The sequence below is a fragment of the Tachypleus tridentatus genome, chromosome 12 (assembly GCF_004210375.1).
Source record: "Tachypleus tridentatus isolate NWPU-2018 chromosome 12, ASM421037v1, whole genome shotgun sequence".
Taxonomy (NCBI): domain Eukaryota; kingdom Metazoa; phylum Arthropoda; class Merostomata; order Xiphosura; family Limulidae; genus Tachypleus; species Tachypleus tridentatus.
Window position 1 is genome coordinate 113,404,498 of NC_134836.1, and position 19,049 is coordinate 113,423,546.

A 19,049-nucleotide genomic window follows, 5' to 3' on the forward strand; every position below is an offset into this window, starting at 1 on the left:
GGAGAAAGCACTAAAGTTTTGTGGAGGTTTTTAATAATATGATCAAACAACCACTTTTTCTTTCTGTTCTATGAGTTTATCACTATTGTTACGTGACTACCGGCACTATAAGAACGCTCCCTGTCTGTCATAAGTACAAAATCCAAGTTACTTTTAAGCGAGTATTGAAACTTGTACTTAAACAGTATTTTTATTTAATATCCTTGTAAAACTACGCTGATGTTCGTGTGTTTTCAAGACATACAACAGTGTTAATCCGCTTTGAACTTTAGTCCAAACTAAGTCGTTTCGTTGTACAAAATCAACGTAAATATTCAAATAAACAGTGAAATGATTTCTGTTTGTATATTTTATTATTTTCTCCTCCACCCTGAGTAATTGTACTCACATTCATGATCTGATGATTCAAGTAACAAGTGGAGTCATACCTTACGTTCATAACATAAAGATTAATTCGAATGATTTGACTTCATCGCTCCGCGTTTAGTTTTCTAGCGTAACTCTCTTTAGTAAGCCATAAATTATACACTGTAAGAAACAACGTAGTAAATCCAATAGACGCGCCAATTGTTGTTGTTGGCGTGGTGAGAATTTACACCCTTAAAGGTGTGAATTCAGAACAACTAAAACTTCACATCTCTGCCATGTAGAAAAAAATTGTGAATTTATTTACTAACAGAATGAAACAAACAAAGGTAATATACACACCCATTGTTGCTGGTAGCAAGGTAACAATTTACACTTTATAAATTTAAAGCAAGTAAAGGTTCACACTTCTGTCATGTAAAAAAATAGTGAATTTATTAACAGAACGAAAACCGTATAAATGTTATGTGTGAACATAGGAAAATTGTATAAATATAATCTACATTAAGTTTGTTGCATAGTTACTATATAATTTTATGTATATAACTCTTAGAAGACAGTAACTCTTCAAAATGTATACATTTACAATTATTCATAGTTGTTTGAAGTCTAGCCAATTAAAAATATTTTTAATATTGTTTTGGAGGTGTGGTTTATGTTATCAGTAATTCACCCGCTTAAAAGCGAAAAATCAGTGTTGTGGTTTCTTGTTGTTTAGGTTTTTTTTACGGATAGAGTGAAGTCACACTCTTTTAGGTGTGACTCCTGTTATCAGCACCTCACGCCCATAAAGTGTGAAATCACACCCTTTAATTGGTCTACAAGACAGAATTTGGAAATTTCAGCTGTGGGGACGTCAATACCATAGCAGCCAACCCCCTTTTTTAGTAGAGCCAGTTTCCGTTAGCTACTGATTGGTTCCCTGTATCTGTTCGACAGTTCACGAGTAGAAAGACTAATCCTCGAGTCATCTGATCTGATCACGTGTTACAGAAAGTGCCGTTTGGGTTAAAAATATAAAATACCGAAACTCGAGTTAATTGAGTTGTACATTTCTTTGCGATAAATAGTGATTGTAATACTTTCACAAGAACATACTAGTTTTTACTAATCTGAAAGAAAGAAATCGATAAATCTAGTTATAATACGCTAATAACCGATATGGAAAGATGTAATAAATCCAGTTATAATACGTTAATACCGTTATGGAAAGATGTAATAAAGCTAGTTATAATACGTTAATAACCGTTATGGAAAGATGTAATAAATCTAGTTATAATACGTTAATAACCGTTATGGAAAGATGTAATAACTCTAGTTATAATACGTTAATACCGTTATGGAAAGATGTAATAAATCTAGTTATAATACGTTAATACCGTTATGGAAAGATGTAATAAATCTAGTTATAATACGCTAATAACTGTTATGGAAAGATGTAATAAATCTAGTTATAATACGTTAATAACCGTTATGGAAAGATGTAATAAATCTAGTTATAATACGTTAATAACCGTTATGGAAAGATGTAATAAATCTAGTTATAATACGTTATGGAGAGAACCGATAAAGCTAGAATTAATAGACTATTAGTATACACAGATAATCCTCACGTAAGAACATAAAATCTCTAACCCTAATACGTGAAGACAAAATCCTTGTCAGATGGTACCTAGAGCGAAGGAAAACAAAATCATTACATTTGTGACTATCAAATATTTAGTTAATAGCTTCCTAGTTGTTCAGTAATTTTATTATTTATTTGGAATCATTACAGAGAGGTTGAAGTGGCACAGCGATACATATTGAAGGTGCCATTCAGTTGTTATTTGCTATATATATATAACCTGGCACTGAGATCACACGTGGTAGAAATGGGCAACTTTTTGGTGACCAGTAAAAAACAAATACAATTGAAAGTGCCTTTATTTCTTTATCTACCACGTAACTTTAGGAAACACGATATTTGGTTAACTGTGGATATGTTTATTAAATTTGTTGGAAGCTGTACGCGGGAAATACATTTACTAAAAATAGCGAAAAACTCTGGTTTCCAGGTTCAACACCGGTACTAAATGCAATTAATTTGTTTAGGAAAGAAACAAAACGAAAAATTAATTTACCTGTATTACATATAATGGACGGGAAAAAAACAACACTATATTGAAATCTATTTATAAAGCATATGTCACTATAGAAGGTTAATTGAGATTTATGTATGGTGACACACTGACGCATGCTCACTGGTTGGAGTCGTCACGACACGCGTGATATACAGAAAATCCTACACGGAAAACTTAGTGAATTTGGAATGTGCAAATCTGCAAGTCACGTGACAACCAGAGCCATCATAAAGTTGTGGTTGAGTCATCACCACCAACCGCCAATTATTGGGCTACTCGTTTACCAACGAATAGTGGGATTGACTGTAACATTATAACGTCACCACGGCTGGAGGGCGAATATGTTTGGTGTGATTACGAGTCGAGCGCCTTAACACGCTTGGCCATGCCGGGCTCAAGGTGTGGTTGAATATAACATTTTAAAACTATATGATGACACTGTTTGACATTTCGTAGGTAGTGCGATGTGATCCGGACATTTTGTTACGAACATTTAGTCATTTCGTTATTATCACGTTCTTACTAAGACAACTCGTGGCGGTTACATTCTTATTACATTAAAAACGTGGTAGTTTTTGTTTCGAATACTGATTTTGTAAGAGGTAGTTGTTGGTTTGTAAACATAAAAATTGATTGGTGACAATAATGAAAATAACAATAGATTGTAAATAGTACAATCATTTGTGGACCATTCAAAAATTACATAACACTATGTGGATGAGAGGGTATCTAAGCCTGTATTACGATGCGTTACGGGTGTAAGGGTGTCGTGAACAGTGTTACAAAAACACAGGTGTAAGGGTGTCGTGAACAGTGTTACAAAAATACAGGTGTAAGGGTGTCGTGAACAGTGTTACAAAAACACAGGTGTAAGGGTGTCGTGAACAGTGTTACAAAAACACAAGGGTGTCGTGAACAGTGTTACAAAACACAGGTGTAAGGGTGTCGTGAACAGTGTTACAAAAAACACAGGTGTAAGGGTGTCGTGAACAGTGTTACAAAAACACAGGTGTAAGGGTGTCGTGAACAGTGTTACAAAAACACAGGTGTAAGGGTGTCGTGAACAGTGTTACAAAAAACAGGTGTAAGGGTGTCGTGAACAGTGTGTAAGGGTGTCGTGAACAGTGTTACAAAAATACAGGTGTAAGGGTGTCGTGAACAGTGTTACAAAAACACAGGTGTAAGGGTGTCGTGAACAGTGTTACAAAAAACACAGGTGTAAGGGTGTCGTGAACAGTGTTAAAAAAACCATAAATAACAATGAAAACTTTTATTGTAATTTAACATACTTTCCTTTGGATTAAAACAGCCTTTAATAAATAGAATAATGTCCTCCGGTGGGACAAAGGTAAGTCTTCGGGTTTAAGTGCTTAAATTATGAGTTCGATTCCCCTTAGTGGACACGGCAGATAGCCCGATGAGGCTTTGCTGTAAGAAAACACACATACAACTTGAATACTTGCAAGCATAATGGACTTGGCATGGCCAGGTGGTTAAGGCACTCAACTCGTAATGTGAGGGTTGCGGGTTCGAATCCCCGTCACACCAAACATGCTCGCCATTTCAGCTATGGGGGAGTTATAATGTGACGCTCAATCCCACTATTCGTTGGTAAAAGAGTAGCCCAATAATTGGCGGTGGGTGGTAATGACTAGCTGCCTTCCCTTTAGTCTTATACAGCTAAATTCGGGACGGCTAGTGCAGATAGCCCTCGTGTAGCTTTGCGCGAAATTCAAAAGAATAAAACAATTAAGCATAATGTGTGTATCAAGGTGGTGAACCTGGTGATAAAGCTCACCAATAAAAAAAACAACAGTTTTAACAAAACGTCTTTACTCGCTAAATCAGTGATATTACCCTAGTTTAAACCACTTACACTACTTTGTTATACTCGTTAAACCATTACATCTGTGATGTCGAGAAAACCCACTTGTAGAGAAAAATATATATATGTAAAAACGGCTCGTGAACCTGACGATGACCGAAGAAAGTCGAAACGTTGTTCGCTCCTCTACGCAAAAAATGTACTCAACCCAAACGAGCAGTTTTTACATATATATTTTTCATCACATTACTCTATTTTACGGTAGTAGGTTTATACTGACACCTGGTGAATAACTGCAAAATTCATGAATTATAATATCTTGTAAGATTAAAAGAAAGCTTAGTTATTATCACCAAACCACAAACATTTTCTGAAGGTTTCATTCATAGACCTAGATCTATAAATAATCCTTGAATAAGTGAGTGGAACCTGTAAATAGAATAATTGTCATTTGTACTCAAGCAGCTACAAAAGTGGGAATTAAAATGTTTGATAATTATCTCTTTGTAGAGTTTAATAGACGAAGACAGAAATGTATCAGTTGACGAATCCTTTCAGAAATTAATTGCGTCCAATATTTACACTTTATTTATCTAGGAGAAACAAATTGAATTAAATAAATTCGTTTTGTTGGCTCATTTTATTAAACTCAGAAAAATAAATAATGCCCTCTGTTAACGCGTTGCGAAATGTAGCGAAATGAAGTCGAGGTTTGAGGAAAAAAAGCGCCATCATCTTTATACTAATGATATTAGAGGCATAATTTCATGAGACAGAATTTAACAGTCAGAATATATTAAACTTTGTTTTAAAACTAGCAAACCAATTAAGTATTTGAATATTCAAATCTTCGTGGAAAACACAAATAAGGGTTTAAAAATATGCACGAAAAGTTTAGAAACTAAAATAAAATTGAATAAGATTTCTATTTCAAAAACTATTATATATTAATTGGTTCCCCCGATAGTACAGCGGTATGTCTCCGGATTTACAACCCTAAAATCAGGGGCACGATTCCTCCCGGTAGGCTCAGCAGATAGTCCGGTTGTTATAGGAAAACACACACATTAATCGGTTACCTATGATATCTTAAAAAGTCCAGACATGAGTTTTTTACACGAATAAATTTTACTGATAGTTCTTTAATGTTTGAAAATGGACACTAATGAATTTGTTTTGATTTTTTGAATTTCGCGCAAAGCTACACAAGGGTTATCTGCGCTAGCCATCCGTAACTTAGCAATGTAAGACTAGAGGGAAGGCAGCTAGTCATCACCACTCACTGCCAATTCTTGGGGTACCAACGAATAGTGGGATTGATCGTAACATTATAACGCTATTTTGTGTGACTGGGATTCGAACCCGCAACCTTCGGATTACGAGTCAAGTTCTTTAACCACCTGGCCATGCCAGGCTACATAAACGAATTGAGGAAATTCATTGAACATTTGAAATACATTGTTAAAAATTAACTACTTATTTCAACTGTCTAATGAGAAGGTAAAGGGGCTAAATATGGACGATCAGTTCAGTAATTGCCATAATTATCGTCCCCGACGAGTTGCAAGGCTAAAATTCTAGGTTCGATTTTCCACTGTAGACACGGTCGATCACCCAATGTAGTTTTGCTTTAAAACAAACAAATTATAATTATTTAATAAAAGACTCTACCTAGCGACAGAAAACCTGTATATTGGGAACTGGAGTTTGCGTACAACATTAGAAGCTAAGCATAGAATCTGATTACATTTAACGCATGTTTCGCTGTAAAGTGATTTGTTTACTACGAATCCATTGTAAATTCCAGGTATTCGGGTGTTCGGTGCTCTAAGTGAAATCTTCTTTGTATACCTGGTGAATAGAATTCCATAGAGTAAGAGAAAGGAAATCCTTTTATCGATCGTCTGTGTTTTTCGCCCACTGTTTCACTGTGAAACGAATCTCCAAGCGAACTCTGAGAGAGACTGTATTCTCACATTTGTAGGCCCATCTTACATTACTGTTGTATAGTTTGAAAACAGAGCTTAATACACTGTAACTATCAATGTCTAACAGCACACATCATATTCACACGTGATTATAGAGTTTACTGTTTATTAACAATGTGTGTACAATCGAGAGACTCGGCATGGCCAGATGGTTAAGGTACTTGTCTCGTAATATGAGGGTCGCGGGTTCGAATCCCCGTCACACCAAAAATGTTCGCCCTTTCAGTCGTGGGGGCGTTTTAATGTGACGGTCAATCCCACTGTTCGTTGGTAAAAGAGTAGCCCAAGAGTGGGCGGCGGGTGGTGATGACTAGCTGCCTTCCCTCTAGTCTTACACTGCTAAATTAGTGACGAATAGAGCAGATATACCTCCTGTAGCTTTGCGCAAAATTAAACAAATATACAATGGAAGGTTAGGTTATGTAGTTTAGATTTGTGTTTGGTAATAAAAAGACGCTAATTTACGGTAATAATATAAGTCTATTATCAGTAAGTTTCGGCAAACCAAGATACACATCGTTAACAGAGATCGAGTGCCGGAACCGTGTTCATAGCACAAGAAACGTACAGTTTGCTGTTGCACAGTAACACTACGTTAGAACATTTATGATCTCAGAAAAACACGCAGGTTCAAGAAGGCTTGATACAAACCCTGTAACCCAAGCATTTTCGAAAGGTGGGCCCTTCTTCGTAAGTAAACTAGAAATGGTGGTGTAATCGAATGAGTGATATATAACGGGAATTAAGCAGAACTAGATTAGAATAGTTGTTTTAACAATGTAATTTAACAGTTGTAGAAGTTTCTGTTTCCAAAGTTACCTTATGCTATATTTAGCCAGATAATACAGTGCGTATTTACAGTGCAACCATATCCCTAACCCTACAATAATGCATTTTGTTTTTTGATGTAACTATTTACCTGACGCTACTGTAGTACAGTTTGTTGGTAATGTAATTTTATTTCTGTATAGGCCTAGAATAGTAAAGCTCGTTGGTAATGTAATTCTATTTCTATATAGGCCTAGAATAGTAAAGTTTGTTGGTAATGTAATCCAATTTCTGTATAAGCTTAGATAAGTAAAATTTGCTAGTAATATAATCCTATTTCTATATAGGCCTACAATAGTATAGTTTGTTGGTATTTCTGTATAAGCCTAGAATAGTATAATTTGTTAGTAATGTAATCCTATTTCTATATAGGCCTAGAATAGTCTAGTTTGTTGGTATTGTAATATTATTTCTATATGGGCCTAGAATAGTCTAGTTTGTTGGTATTGTAATATTATTTCTATATAGGCATAGAATAGTATAATTTGTTGGTATTGCAATATTATTTCTATATAGGCCTATAATAGTATAATTTGTTGGTAATGTAATTCAATTACTACATAGGCCTAGAATAGTACTTTGTTTGTAATGTAATACTATTTCTAGAGTAGTACAAAATACGTTTGTAACGTAATCCTATTTCTGGTTGTTTTGAATTGAGCACAAAGTTACACAATGGACTATCTGTGCTCTGTTCGCCACGGGTGTCGAAACCCAGTTTATAGCGTTGTAAATCCGCAAACGTAACGCTGTTGCCCTGGGGGTAATCCAATTGCTATTCGTAATGTAATCCCATTGTTAAAGTTAGACTAGTATAAAATGTTGTTTATGTAATCCAAACTCAACCTTGGAGTCTGTGTTTTTAGTGTAGTGTTATACTTAATTATTAAATATTGTACAAATAAAAAACGTAACGATTGTGTGGTGTATTTATATACAATACAAAAAAGGAAAAAAACAGAATGTGGTATGAAAGTAAAAGATATTTATTACTTTTCTCCCATTATTAAAGTAATATTCTGCTTTTTGTATAATTCCTACTTATAAGTGTTAACCATTAAATTTATTGAATCGTAATTTACAAATCACTCACTTCTCGGTATTAAAAAATTGCAGTAAAGCAAGGATTCCACAAGATAAGAACGAGTGAAATATAATAATATGGAATTAGTAGATGTAACGTTTAATATCCTATACGTATAATAATTTATTAATTCTTGTCCCTGCTGCTAGAACTGATGAGAAAAAGGAAATCTAATTGGTTGACTTCAGTTCGTCATGATGACGTTTAATCATTAGTGTAAGACTAGAGGGAAGACAGCTGGTCATCACCACCCACCGCCAACTCTTGGGCTACCCTTTTACTAACGAATAGCTGGGTTGACCGTCACATTATTATGCCCTACGGCTGAAAGGGGCTACTATGTTTGGTATGACGGGGATTCGAACCCACAACCCTCAGATCACGAGTCAAGTGCCTCAACCACCTGGCCATGCTGGGCTTATGTTGGTTAATAAAGCAAACTGTGACGTTTTCGTGGTCTCATAACGTGACTAGGGTGAAATAAAATACATAATAACTTTATCTAATAATATCACTCGTGAAATAAAGCGAACTTTGCCTTAATCTGATAACATTATTATCATGAAATAAAGCAAAGAACAACTTTATCTTTATCCAATAAAGGTGACTATGGTTAGATAAAGCAAACAGTAATTTTACCTGTATAGAGTAACGTTATTATGGTGAAATAAAGCAAGACGGGGATTCAAACCCGCAACCCTCACATTACGAGTTGAGTGCCTTAACCACCTGGCCATGTCGAGCCAAGTGTGGTGGAATATAAAACAATACGTAATAAACTGGGTTTTGATAACCATTGCTGGCATAGCCAGCTCACTGTGTAACCTTGTACTTAACTACAAACAAGCACGCTTTTAGGGCCTGGCATGGCCAAGTGGTTAGGTCGTTCGACTCCTAATCTGAGGATCATGGGTTCAGATCCCGGTCACACCAAACATAATTGCCCTGTCAACGGTGGGGACGTTACAATGTGAGGTCAATCCCACTATTCGTTGGTAAAAGAGTAGCCCAAGAGTTGGCGGTGAGTAGTGATAACTAACTGCCTTCTCTCTAGTCAACTAACTGCTAAGTTAAGGACAGCTATCTTTCCGCGAAGTTAAAAAAAAAGAGCTTTTTTATTTTATAAACTTTACGAACAATTTCACTTTTTTTTTCTTTGACACAGTGATACTCAGAAGTTGCTACATCATCATATAAAGATCTGATATATAAAATCGTTTTCGTATTTGTTTATTGAATTTTGTGCAAAGCTACTCGAGGGCTATTTGCACGCGCCGCTCCTAATTTACCAGTGAAAGACTAGAGGGAAGGAAACTAGTCAACGTTTTATCTCTCCAATTATTGAGCTACTCTTTTACAAAAGAATAGCGAGATTGGCCGTCAAATTATAACACCTCTCCCCACCACTGAAAGGGCGAACATGTTCGCAGAAGGGATTTGAAATAACTACTTATAGAAAAAAAAAAGTCAAGTAATATGAAAATGCAAACCATCTAAATATGTGACGTAAACGCGGAGAGTGTTGGGAGAGTAAGAGAAAGAATGGAAACTTGGTCTCTCTTCCTATATAAAAATGGGACGAAGTAGTCCGCAATCATTTCTGTAACATCTTTTCGTGTCTTTCCGTGACCCATAATCTCATATCTTTCTGTGACTCATTATTTATATTTAGATATCAAGATAACGAATAATTATTTATGAAAAAATAAATAATTTCAGTAATGTATCAACAAATGTCAAACAGCTGCACGAGCGCTATCTCCGCTAGCTCTCCTTAATTTAGCAGTGTAAGACTAGAGGGAAGGAAGCTAGGCATCACCACTCACCGCCAACTCTTAGGCTACTCTTTTACCCAAGAATAGTGGGATTGGCCGTAACATTATAACGCCCCCACAGCTGAAAGGGCGAGCATGTTTGGTGTGACGGGGATTCGAACCCGCAACTCTCAGTTTACTCAAGTGCATTGTACACTTACAGCTTCTAGGTATTGTAAAACGTGTAGCAATATACAGTTTTTAAAGTCGAATTTTAAAATAGTAGAGTATAAACTGATTTTAATGAGTTTGATGATAAAACTTAAATTGAATATTTGAAATTATTTTATACAAAAATATAAAAAGTATTTACCTTTGAAAATAGTAATTCAAACAAAATTATATTGTATATTATTGTGTGAAAATAATTGGAATTACTTATTGGACTTTTCATATCTTGTATAGGTATATTAATATAGTGGAAGTCGTATCATTTTCCTTATATAAGACCTGACGCTTTGAGGATCCCTTTAGAACCAAGATCCATAAAGTAGCAAGAGTTGAAAGGTGGAAACCATGTTTATAATATTTGTTGGGGTGTAGTGTAGTATTTATATCCAAACATCATTCTGGCGTCAAGAATGTTAGCTTGAAGGACAGTATTGCTGTGTCCGCTGATATCTTGTATTCTCAATATTTCTTTGTTATTATTATATTTATTTATTTACCATGCGAAGCCATCTTCCCACATCATCATCTGCTCCACACAGAAGATTAGATGTCAACCTTCGCCCATCTGTTCTGTGTGTTCCTCACACCATCCCTGTATCTAACTGTGATTTATTTTCTTCGCAATCGACCTCTATTTCTAGAACATTCCATCTTGACCTTTTTCAAAGTTCATTTTCCTTTTTTGAATGCCTGCATTTAGTGTTTCGTCCGTTATCAATATTTCTTTGTTTGTGTTTTTCTTATAGCAAAGCCACATCGAGCTATCTGCTCAGCCCACCGAGGGGAATCGAACCCCTGATTTTAGCGTTGTAAATCCGGAGACATACCGCTGTACTAGCGGGGGGGCATTTCTTCGTTCATTTTTTACTCTGATATTTTCAACATTCCCCTAAACATCCACATCTACAACATTTCTATTTTGTTCCTGTGCTCTTTGGTTAGTGTCCACGTTTCTGGTAGCATACATGAAAATGGATAGTAAATAACATTTTATAAGTTTCTTATTTGTCCGTGGTCCAATGTTTCTTGTTTAAAATTTATATTTTATAGGGTGAAATTTGTTCTTGCAATTTTTTAACTGTCTCTTGACTAACGCCTCACATTTTCCATCTTTAGTTATCAGCCCTCCGCTGGTACAGCGGTAAGTCTACTGATTTACAACTCTGAAATCAGAAGTTCGATTCCCTTCTGTGGGGTCAGCAGATGGCCCGATGTGGCTTTGCTATAAGAAAACACACACACACAGTTATCAGTTGTTCCAAGTAGACAAACTTATCCAGTCGTTTAATGTGTCATCATTAACCTTGACGTTGACTCTAACGTTTATTTTAGATTTCTTCTCACAACCATGATTTTACGGCTCTCCCCATACCATGGTTATTCACCTCTACCCACAACTATCGATCGACCCGGCATGACTAAGTGATTAAGGCACTCTACTCGTAATCTGAGGGTCACGGGTTCGAATCCCAGTCACACCAAACATATTCGCCCTTTCAGTTGCGGGGGCGTTATAATGTGATAGTCAATCACACCATTCGTTGATAAAAGAGTAGCCCAACAGTTGGCGGTGGGTGGTAATGACTAGCTGCCTTCCCTCTAGTCTTATACTGCTAAATTACGGACGACTAGAGCAGATAGTCCTAGAGTAGCTTTGCGGGAAATTCAAAACAAACCAAAACCACAACTATCGCGTTGGTTTCTATGATTATCCTCTCGACGTATCCACGTCTTACACATTGTTTAAAGAAAGTGTTAGCAATCATAAGGTCATTCTCTCTGGAAAACTGCAAGGGTCTGTCATCTCTCTCATTCCGTGGACCGAGTCCATATTGACCCAGACGATTTTCAAATGTTCTTGCACCAGTATTATCATTTAAATCACCCATAACAAAAAATATTCCTGTTGATTGATATTTCTGTCTATCATCATAGAACATACGTATTTCTTGCTCCTTGTGATCTCGTGCAGAAGCACAAATTCGTATGATAACCTAATCAAATGGCTTGCTTAATCACGATGACTCTATCATAGATAGGCCAGTATCCTTGCACTGAAACTTTGTATTTCCTAATCGTCAGGATGGCAACTACATTTCTTGGTTTATCTGCTCATACGAAATATACTGTGCGATCTTTCCTAGCCCTCTGTCTCGTTTCTAACCATATAACTTCAGTTAGACCCATCATATCTAATCTAAATTTATCCATTTCCTGCACATAATTAACAAACATGATAAAGTGTTCTGATGTTTCATCTTCCCATCTTTAAGAAACAAACTTTACCACAACAACTAACCTCCTCTGATGCTGACCTCTTGACTGAGTTTAAGCTAATCTCTTCATTATATGTATTACCTCTCTGGGTAATAGTTTATCTTTCCCTGCCGTTATTTACAACAGAACTGGCTTCAAGGGAACTAGCCTTCTCTGTATCTGTTCTACTCTACGTATCATTGTTCTACATTGACTGTCTTTGGACTGTGTGAGGTTTCAGACCACAGGTGATTGGCCAAACCTCCTATTAAAGTCAAGTTTGTGCTATAGATGTGTCACACATCCTGCTGTCATAAGCTTTCAGAGCCGTTGTCCTGATCTAATTAGGATCTTCCGTATCCAGTCGTCATGCAATTAAGGGGTATCGTCCCCAAGCTGCCTAACAATTGAATTGGTTCCCGTCACTCAGTTTTTCACCACTGTTTAGTGTAGACACTACTTGGAGCTACAGATAAGAGTTAAGGTGTTGTCGAGCACAAGTATATCCATCATATCCAGATAAACATAAATGTGTAACAGATCCTAACTCTCAACAAATATCTTCCAGCGAAAGGTGGTAAAAATATCAGATGTTCTAGGCTATAACACCTGTACCTGTTCTTTATATTTTCTTCTTCTAAGCGTGTGAGACCGGCGAAGTTGAGGTTAAACTAGATGGAATGTTTACCACCAACGTAATTTTGGTCTTACTTCCGCAGACATCTCAAAAAAGAAAAGAAAAGAAAAAAGAAACCTTACATAATGAATCACCTTTAGATTTGTGGCCCGGTGTTGGATTTTGTTTTGTGGTTGTGATTTTTGTTTCCTAGTTTTCTCTCTTTTTCTCCATGAACCACCTTTAGATTTGTGGCCCGATGTTGGATGTTTGTTTTGTGGCTGTGATTTTTGTTTCCTAGTTTTCTCTTTTTTTTTCCATGAACCACCTTTAGATTTGTGGCCCGATGTTGGATGTTTGTTTTGTGGCTGTGATTTTTGGTTCCTAGTTTTCTCTTTTTTTCTCCATGAACCACCTTTAGATTTGTGGCCCGATGTTGGATGTTTGTTTTGTGGCCCGATGTTGGATGTTTGTTTTGTGGCCCGATGTTGGATGTTTGTTTTATGGTTGTGATTTTTGTTTCCTAGTTTTCTCTCTTTTTCTCCATGAACCACCTTTAGATTTGTGGCCCGATGTTGGATGTTTGTTTTGTGGCTGTGATTTTTGTTTTCTAGTTTTCTCTCTTTTTCTCCATGAACCACCTTTAGATTTGTGGCCCGGTGTTGGATGTTTGTTTTGTGGCTGTGATTTTTGTTTCCTAGTTTTCTCTTTTTTTCTCCATGAACCACCTTTAGATTTGTGGCCCGATGTTGGATGTTTGTTTTGTGGCCCGATGTTGGATGTTTGTTTTATGGTTGTGATTTTTGTTTCCTAGTTTTCTCTCTTTTTCTCCATGAACCACCTTTAGATTTGTGGCCCGATGTTGGATGTTTGTTTTATGGTTGTGATTTTTGTTTCCTAGTTTTCTCTCTTTTTCTCCATGAACCACCTTTAGATTTGTGGCCCGGTGTTGGATGTTTGTTTTGTGGCTGTGATTTTTGTTTCCTAGTTTTCTCTCTTTTTCTCCATGAACCACCTTTAGATTTGTGGCCCGATGTTGGATGTTTGTTTTATGGTTGTGATTTTTGTTTCCTAGTTTTCTCTTTTTTTCTCCATGAACCACCTTTAGATTTGTGGCCCGATGTTGGATGTTTGTTTTATGGTTGTGATTTTTGTTTTCTAGTTTTCTCTCTTTTTCTCCATGAACCACCTTTAGATTTGTGGCCCGATGTTGGATGTTTGTTTTATGGTTGTGATTTTTGTTTCCTAGTTTTCTCTCTTTTTCTCCATGAACCACCTTTAGATTTGTGGCCCGATGTTCGATGTTTGTTTTATGGTTGTGATTTTTGTTACCTAGTTTTCTCTTTTTTTTTCCATGAACCACCTTTAGATTTGTGGCCCGGTGTTGGATGTTTGTTTTGTGGCTGTGATTTTTGTTTCCTAGTTTTCTCTCTTTTTCTCCATAAAATAACACTTGAACATATTTCATCTAAGACTTGGATGTGATTCACGCTATCCTTACGTTTGATATAATCGGTTTTATAAACTGTTTTGTAGTTTTATCGAATAATAATATACAGTGCTGTGCAAAAGTGTTAGGACAAAGTCAAAATTATATTTCAGGTTACTTTCAAAGAACAATGGAAGGTAAACCACAGATGAAACATTAACACACTATTAATCTTCATATTTGGTACAACAGAAACTCAGTGAAAGTGCTTGAGTTCAGTAAACAGTTAATATTATGTGTTCCCCCTTTTGCTTTAATAACTGCAGACAGTCTTTCATGCGTTGTGGTAATATATTTAATCAAAGTTTCTTTAGGGACTTTATTTGAAATGTCTATATAAAGTTTCTTTCGAAGTAAATTTCGGTTTGACAATTTTTTGGTCTATCAAATACCAGATACGATCAAGTGGGTTCATGTCGGGGCTCTGTGGAGGCCATTGCATCATTTGAATGACCCCAGCAACTTCTTTCTTAGCTAAGTAATTTCTGCATAGGTTGAATGAGTGTTTGGGGTCGTTATCTTTCTGCTAGTAGAATCATTTACCAGTAATACACAAACCACTTTGTATACCATGATGGGTCACCATCTGATGGTACTCGCGCTGGTCCATTATTCATTATTCTATCTATTTAGCGAACATCTCCTGTCGCTTCAACAGAAAAACACCCCATACCATCACGCTGCCTCCACCATACTTCATGGTAGATGATATGTATTAACATAAGTATATTTTATATTTCTTCAACCGGACGTACAACCTGTGCTTTGAACCACGTATTTCAAACTTGGATTCATCCGTCCATAACACCCTTTTCCAATAACTAATAGTCCAGTTTTTGTACTTCTTAGTACATTTTAGTCTCGTGACAACATTTGGAGATCGAAGCAAATGTTGTTTTTTAACTGTTACACATTAATATACTCCATTCTTGTTGAGTCATCTTGATACTGTAGGTTTGGACAAATTTCTGTCGTTTGGTGCATGGTTGTTTATCTCATGCTTGATATCAGTGACAGCCTTCCTTCTGTCCTGATGGCGACATAAACAAAGATATTTAACATAATTTAGATGTTCTGTCTTTTCCTTTCCTATTTTCAAATACATCTGTCTCGGTCTCACGATCTATAGCGTGCTTAACAATGTTCAGGGAACATTTCAAGTCTGTAGCAATTTGTTGGAGAGTCCAACCAGCATCATAAAGCTTTTATGCGAACTCTCTGCTCTACTGATAATTCTATAAGCTTTTTGGGCTGTGGGATGACAACAAAACTTAATATATAGTGTTAAACACAATTTGTTATCAAGGTTTATTTGTGAACTGCTATTAAAGTCGATTTCTTCTAGCATATACCGGTACCATATGATAGCCCTTTCCCAAATTCTTTATATATATACATATACTCAAGGGGTGTCACGACAGTTATTTCAGACCCTAAATGTGATCAGGGTATTCATTCAAACAAAACCTTTATGACTTGTCCTTGATACAAGTATATAAGAATTCTAAAGAATGATAAATATTCTAACCCTGACTCATTCAGTTATCAACAGGGATCAGTGAATCATTACCACAGTGTTGAAATTTACTTTCTCTAATGGCATAGAGGAAATAGTCATATAAAATGGAAAGAATAAGAAAATATTATGCTGTCCTAACACTTTTACTTTATCCAGTACTATATGTATATATGAAACGTGGAAACTTATAGTTTTGATAACCTATAAGTCCTACTAGACAAACTGTAAATAGTTTTGTTTCTGTCCATAAATGTTTTTTCACGCAAAATAGTTTTGTTTGTTTATGAATTTCGCGTAGAACTACACGAGGGCTATCTGCACTAGCCGTCCTTAATTTAGCATTGTAAGGCTAAAGGGAAGGCAGCTAGCCATCACTACCTATCACCAACTCTACTCTTTTACCAACGAATAGTTGAAATGACCGTCACATTAGAACGCCCCCACAGCTGAAAGGGCAAGTATGTTTGGTGTGACGGAGATTCGAAACCACGACCCTCATATTACGAGTCGAGCGCCCTAACAACCTGTCCATGCCGGGCCTTACGATGATGTAACAGAAACGTAAGAAGAGTTGTCTACCAGTATTTCGAAAAATTGTGCCAATACCACAGACTTGTCCTAAACTTTGGTCCTGGTTATAGATAGAGTTAATGGAGTTTTACATTACTTAATACCTTGGCTGGAGTCGTTACTAACCTCTAGATCTCTCATCTCACTCTGCTTTATACAAACACATCCTAACAATACACTGTTTAACGTTTGTCCATGAACTATCTGTATATCTCAACAGTACTTTGCTTAACGTTTGTCTTTAAACTCTCTGTACATCTCAACAGTACACTGTTTAATGTGTGTCTCTGAACTGTCTGTGTACCTCAACAGTACACTGTTTACTGTGTATCCCTGAACTGTCTGTATACCTCAACAGTACATTGTTTAATGTTTGTCCCTGAACTATCTGTGTACCTCAACAGTACACTGTTTAAAGTTTGTCCACGAATTATCTGTGTACCTCAACAATACACTGTTTAATGTTTGTCTCTGAACTGTTCTTATACCTCAACAGTACACTGTGTAAAAACACATCATGTTACTTAAGTTTAAGCTATCTGTCCATGTTAGGATAAGTACTCCATTCTGTTTGTTCTTCTCTGTTTTATGTTGTGAAATGTCTTCTCTTGCAGGACGTATTTTGCTAGTTTTAAAAACGTACGTAATTTATCGACATCCGTGTTATACACTTAAGTTATTCTAATATTTCCTGTTATTTTACTGATTATACAGCACAATGCTCATAAGTACTAAGTCCTAAAAATGCTATAGAACAAAATATTTGAATTGGAACGGATTTTGGTTGAAGGTCATGGAAGTTCCATGATCAGTAAAACAGAAACTTGTGTCTAAAGGTAGCTAAAAGTGTGGTCATTAGAAATATCAATAATATCTTGACACTTTACATGTCCAAAATAAGATATAACAATACAGGTAATATAAGTAGGAATCAAAAGAGTTGTATGTTTATTCAATTTGTGCTTATTACTCAAAATAACGATCCAACAGAATATTACACAACATAAAATAGGTATCTTTAGAAAGTAGTTTGATAGTTACGTTATGGCTATTTATAATGTGAAGTACAATAATCATTTTAGATATTCTTATGTTAAAGTCTAAGAATGGCAGGACACTTTAGGTGTTAACATCTTGGAATTGTAGAACATTTGTTTAATGTTAAGATCTAGGAATGGCAGGACACTTTCTAATGTTAATGTTTTTGGAATGACAGAGCACTTTTGGAAGCATTTAGGTTAAACTAAACAAAACATATAAATAAATAATCATCTTAAGGAGTTCTAAATTAGCTCTCAAGTAGGGACACGATACCAATAACGTACCTGTCAATGGAAATAGCCATCAGGGTGAAGACGCTGGCAGATACCGAGAGGATGGCTATAAAGTTGGACATTTTGCAATAAGCTCTACCAAAAGGCCAGTCCCCATTCAACATGTATGTAAAATTGAAGATGACATTCAGTGTAGACACCATGGTGTCTGCTAGACTCAAGTTTACTAGGAAATAGTTGGTAACGGTTCTCATCTGTTTGTGGGCCAAGACAATCCAGATGACGATCAGATTGCCACCTGTGGCCACCAGTACCATGCCTCCAAACACCAAGCTCCAGAGGGTCTGTTGCCACCAAGGTTGAAGAAAAACATTTTCATGAGGAATATCTTTCACTTCAACGCCACTCAAGTTTCCAGATGTGCCATTGTCCAGGTACGTTAGATTGTTCATAACAGATGTAGCCGTCTGAGTCATTTCTGTTGGTAAGGGTTTTTCTACAGACTTAAGAACCAGCAGCTGATCTTATTTATATCAGGGTAGAAGCCAGATGACAGTGTTGTACCATTCGAAACGTTTAAAGAAGTGAAATGAACAAGAAAAGAAAAAAAAAGAAGTCGGATGTCAATTAGTTAAATAACAGCGAATACTTCAGTTATTTATCTTTTTATACGATATTTTCAGTGATGGCGAACATGCTTCAAAGAGGAGAGTTCTAGGTCAGTAGGAGGCAAAGACAGATTCTTAAGCGACTGAAAGAATCTACAGTAACTGCTCTGCGAGTTAGCCAGCAGAGTCAGAACACAGCGCCCTCTTTCCAACAACTTCAACGACATTCGTGAAGCACACGAATCTCCGGTGGAATGAATTTCGATCTAATGGAACGTCGATTAGCAACGCAGCTCGAGGAGTTTATGAAAAATGTACCAGGTTTACTTTGAAACTCCAATCAACTATGCTGATTCTTCAACCTAGCCATTTCTGTTGGACAGGAAATTTACAGATATAAAAATGTATTCAATACGATTGGTTAACATGCTGGCGTACATCATTAAGTAAGAAACTTAGATCCTTAGACAAGAAAGCGATAGATAATATGTAAAAACTTTATCCAGACAATTTACAAA

General features: G+C 36.2%; 1 protein-coding gene across 1 annotated transcript in view; it reads right to left on the bottom strand.

The window, feature by feature from the left end:
• Nucleotides 1-18,683, bottom strand: part of LOC143234379 (tachykinin-like peptides receptor 99D) — a 90,494-nt gene extending 71,811 nt beyond the window's left edge. The window contains exon 1 of the mRNA XM_076471695.1: nucleotides 17,975-18,683. Coding sequence (XP_076327810.1) covers nucleotides 17,975-18,399 — 425 coding nt within the window. The 5' untranslated portion in view covers nucleotides 18,400-18,683. The remainder of the gene's footprint in view (nucleotides 1-17,974) is intronic.
• Between the last annotated feature and the right edge of the window lie 366 nt (nucleotides 18,684-19,049).